The sequence below is a fragment of the Aptenodytes forsteri genome, unplaced genomic scaffold, assembly GCF_000699145.1.
Source record: "Aptenodytes forsteri isolate BGI_AS27 unplaced genomic scaffold, ASM69914v1 Scaffold298, whole genome shotgun sequence".
In the NCBI taxonomy this organism is placed as follows: Eukaryota; Metazoa; Chordata; class Aves; order Sphenisciformes; family Spheniscidae; genus Aptenodytes; species Aptenodytes forsteri.
Window position 1 is genome coordinate 534,206 of NW_008793956.1, and position 4,114 is coordinate 538,319.

At 56.3% G+C, this 4,114-nt stretch overlaps 1 protein-coding gene across 1 annotated transcript in view; it reads left to right on the plus strand.

Annotated features, from left to right (window-relative positions):
- The first annotated feature begins 2,405 nt into the window (after nucleotides 1–2,405).
- TACC1 (transforming acidic coiled-coil containing protein 1) overlaps nucleotides 2,406–4,114 on the plus strand; it is a 28,932-nt gene continuing 27,223 nt past the window's right edge. The window contains exon 1 of the mRNA XM_009280706.2: nucleotides 2,406–2,550. Coding sequence (XP_009278981.1) covers nucleotides 2,406–2,550 — 145 coding nt within the window. The remainder of the gene's footprint in view (nucleotides 2,551–4,114) is intronic.

Here is a 4,114-nt window from a genome sequence, read left to right on the forward strand (position 1 = left end):
AGGGATGCTCCGGGATGCTCCGGGATGCAGCCGCGCCCGGGGCTCGCCGCCGCCACCACCCCTGGCAGGGATGGACCCCGTGGCCCTCGGCCGGGGCTGCCGCTCTTCCCATGGCCTTGGTTTTCTGCTCGCCCATTGCTTGCCCTTTCCTAGGGCCTGCTTTCCCTCTCTAACTTGGGCTGTCAGGGAAGAGAGAGGTTAAGCTTGTCCTCGGATGTGCTCTGCGGCCCGAGCAGGTGAGTCGCAGATGGGAGTTACCAGCATTAATCTTTTCAGTGTCACATCAATGCACCGAAGGTCAGGGAACGTATTATGAAACCATCTCCCTCCCCAGCGTTTGCTGCACGTCGTCACTGGCGCGCCTAAGCCTTCATGTGAATAGTTCTCTTAATTCCCAAAGTTTGCATTTTTCACAGTGCAACAACAGAGAGTAATTTACCTTTTTACTGATGTATAGGCCCACTTTAAACTGAGGAAAACGTGATAAATTAGAATAGGGTGGCATAAAAGGCAACAATAGAAAAATGTTGGAGTGGAGGCAGGAGTAGAGAAGCAAAATGAAAACCCACAAAAGATCCATTTCTGAGCTAGAAATGGAAGCACTAGCCTGCTGCACCGTGCCCAGAAAAGCTCAACAGCCAGAAATAGATGTTCTCCTGCCTAATGAAAGGGCCAAGAATGGAAGCTCGAGGTGCACACCTCCCTCTAACCCGGGGCACTGCAGCTTAGAACATGACAAATGTGGCTGTGTGATACCTGTTCTGCAGCGTGTGTTCCCCGCACCCTTCCCAGGGACTGGGGTGTGGTAACAGCGAGAAGAATCGGGCATGATGTGTTTCGGGGACATGAGGCCAGGCAGAGGCACTGCTGCCAGCCGGACAGGAGAAGTTCATTCCGGTATAAAAGAAGGGAAAGTCCATCTGGATGCAGCGCTGTTATCCCTGGATGCAGCTGGCTTCCTGCAAGGATCAGCATAAGAAGTGTGAGCAAGGTTTTGCATCTTTTTGCAGCCTCTGTGATGCCAGGGATCTTCCAGCTCCAAAATCTTTGGGGCTCCACTTGTTGGCTCTGAAACAGAGCGCTGTTGCTCTCCCCCTTCCCTGGAAAGCCAAAGCAGCGTGCAAGCTGTGGGTGGTTTCTAGGTCATTCAGTGCTGCCGCTGCTGGAGATGCTGCGCTGCGCTGTCTGCTCCTGGCTCTCCTTCCTGGAGCAACTAGGATGGCCCTTGGCCAGAGCCACCTGGACCGGTGATCCGCAGGGAAAGGGCTGCGAGAGCCTGAAGGATCCCTTCTTGGGGTATCTGCCGCCCGCGTGCTTGCAGAGGTGATGGAGGATGTTACTAACGTAACCCACGGTGTTTGTTTGAAAAGAGGCAAAGCCAGGAAAAATTGTTACTAAGCGAGGCCGGGTGTCTGTGATTAGAGCCTTCTGGAGCTGGGGACCACCATGCTGCCACATCAGCCTCTCCTCCTGCGCCCACAGATCAGCCCTTTTACGGACCCCAACTGGGAGAGGCTGGGCACTTGGGCAGGGTGGTGCTAGGCTGTACATCGATAGGCTGTACATCAATAGGCTGTACATCGCTGCCTGTCCCCGAGCCGCTGCATTTCTGTGGTGCTTAGCACAGCAAAGTCCTGGGCCAGGGCGGGGGGTGACAGCATTGCAAAGGACAGCCCGTCCAGCTGCTGTGTGTGCAGGCTGCAGCTCACCACATGGATGGAAGCTGCTGGCAGGTCTTTTTTTGAACAGGTCAGTGTCTTCTCTGCTCTGCAGAAATATGTCTGCTGACTATGCCAAGTGGTATTTGGCAGCCAGAGCCACCGGTGTGACTGACAAAGTCAGGTTATCTCTTCAGCGTTTGATTTGCAGCCAGCGTTGCTGCCAAGCTGTGTTGGGTGCCAAGCTGGAAAATGCCACTCGAGGCATTTTCCTAATTGCTCATTGTAAACAGCAAGTGGAAGCAGGCTCTGCTCTTGCACTGCTCTGGTATCTTCCTGCCCCAGGGCCCTGCAGGTCAGACACCTCGCAGCCCATGCTGGTGCAGTTCAGTCCTACTGATGCCGTTCCTGCCTGCCGCTCTCCTTCCTCTGGGCAGTGGGTGGGAGGGAGGGGAGTCCTCGCTGGGCACATGGTGCGTGTGTGCAGCCTTCACAATGGAAGGATGCAGCTGATTTCCCCCACTCGTGCACCCCAGTTCCCTCGTCCAAGAAGGGGGGGGGGCTATAGAAGTCAGTCTATACGTTGTTCTTCGCCTGGTGCAGCTCCTTCCCCTCTGCAGCAGAGGCAGCTCGCTCCTGCTGCTGGCACCCACGCCAGCTGCTGCTCCTGCATCGTTCACATTTCTGTTTTCTCTGTGCAGTCCCTGGCAGAACCCAGGCAGCCGTCAGCTGTTTTGAAATGCGTCGATGCCGTCGCTCTGGCTGGTCTTCTGGGTCGGCGGGGATTCGGGCAGTGACTGGCGGGAAGGCAGAGAGGGAGGAGGAGTTCAGGCTGCAGCGAGCGGTGCTGCAGAGCGGCTCACACCGCAGCTCATGCTGAAGATCTCCTTATGTAAAATTCATCTGCAGAAATCAGCTCTGCCACTTCACATGGTGGGAAGTAGGCTGCTCATTTCTGCTCACAGCAGACGTAGGTGACAGGATGTTGAGGTTCTGCTTTTGCTTCAGCCTCTTGGTCTTTGGCTAAGCTTTTATAAGTGTCACTTAGTCCCCTCTTGCTCGGTGTCCTCTACACAGCACAGGGAGGTTTGCAGGGCTCCTTGTCCGCCGGACCCTGGCGGTGTGGAGGGCAGTGCTGTGCTGCAGCCAGGGTGTTTTCCCGGGGTCCAGACACATGAGTTGTTTCTGCCACTGACCTGCGGTGGGAACTGGCAGCTTTGGCTGAACCAGAGCTATCTTTGGGGAAGCTTGGAAGCGTTGTGTAAGGGGGTAAGAGATTTTCTTTGACAGAGGCCAGACAATAAAAGCGTGCAGCAATGACGCATATATTTAATAAGGACACCAACAGATGGATGCTTGGAAGAAAGGATCCCTGTAGGGAGGTTATTTGAGATGCTCCGCAGTGAGGAATGAGCCCTTTGAAGCATCTGATAGAGGCTAGTGTTAGAGGTAGCCAGACCAGATGGACGGGTCTGGTCTGAGCCAGAGGCTTCTCTGCCCATGCGAAGGCATTCCTTGCGCTCGGAGCTGGCTGATGATTCACAGAAAAGCATCGGGCTGTGGTCTCGGCCTGCCACGTGAGCACTTTGTGTGGTTACTGAGGGCCAACAGCACTTCTTCGCAATGGGCCGGGCTGGTTTTGCAGCAGGACAGTTGTCTGCCCTTTCCCAGGTCATCCCTGGGACCTGCTGCCAGGAGCGGGGTGAGCCAGCCTGGGGCTTTGGGGAGCTGCGGGCTCTGCGGCAGCAACTGCCCAGAGCCGGTAATGCTGCTGCCTGTAACAGATCTGCTGCCCAAGCCCTGGACATTCCTCGCAGCGCTTTGGACGCTGCACGGTATCAGTAACGTTATGCTCCTCTCTCTAGTAAGCATGTTGGGAGGTAATGAATTTGGGAGCGGGAGTACTCATTAGGGGGAAGATTCCCGAGAGAGGCCAGCATGGCAGTGTTAATTTCTGCAGGGACCGTTGGCTGTTATTTTTGAACAACAATAGTTTAATAAATAAATAAACTTGCTGCCACGGAAGGATATAGCATCAGCCAGGGCTGTTGAAGTCGTTATTTCCTTGGAAAATGGAAGGGGCAGGTGTTTCCCTGCCCTCTGCCCTGTCCCTCTGCGTCTGACTCCTCGAAGCAATCCGCTCCGCCTGGCTCTGGGCAGCCCCCCCTGCCCTGGGAGCGAGGCTTCCCTGGGGGCCGCTCGCCCTGCGGGGCCGCTCGCCCTGCGGGGCAGCTCCCGGCGAGGGTGGGGTGTTTGCTGGCACGTCCAGAGTGGAAGGAATCTGCCGTCCCGCCGGCTGTGTTACAGCACAGGTGCAGCCCCGATAAATGTGGGATAAATCAGGGGGGGATCTGGTTTCGCAGCCCCTGCCCTCTTGCGCGGGGGTTTCCTTCGGCGCAGGTGGCGTGGGGGGGCGGCAGGGCACAGCGCAGCATCCCGGGGGGGGTGACAGTGGA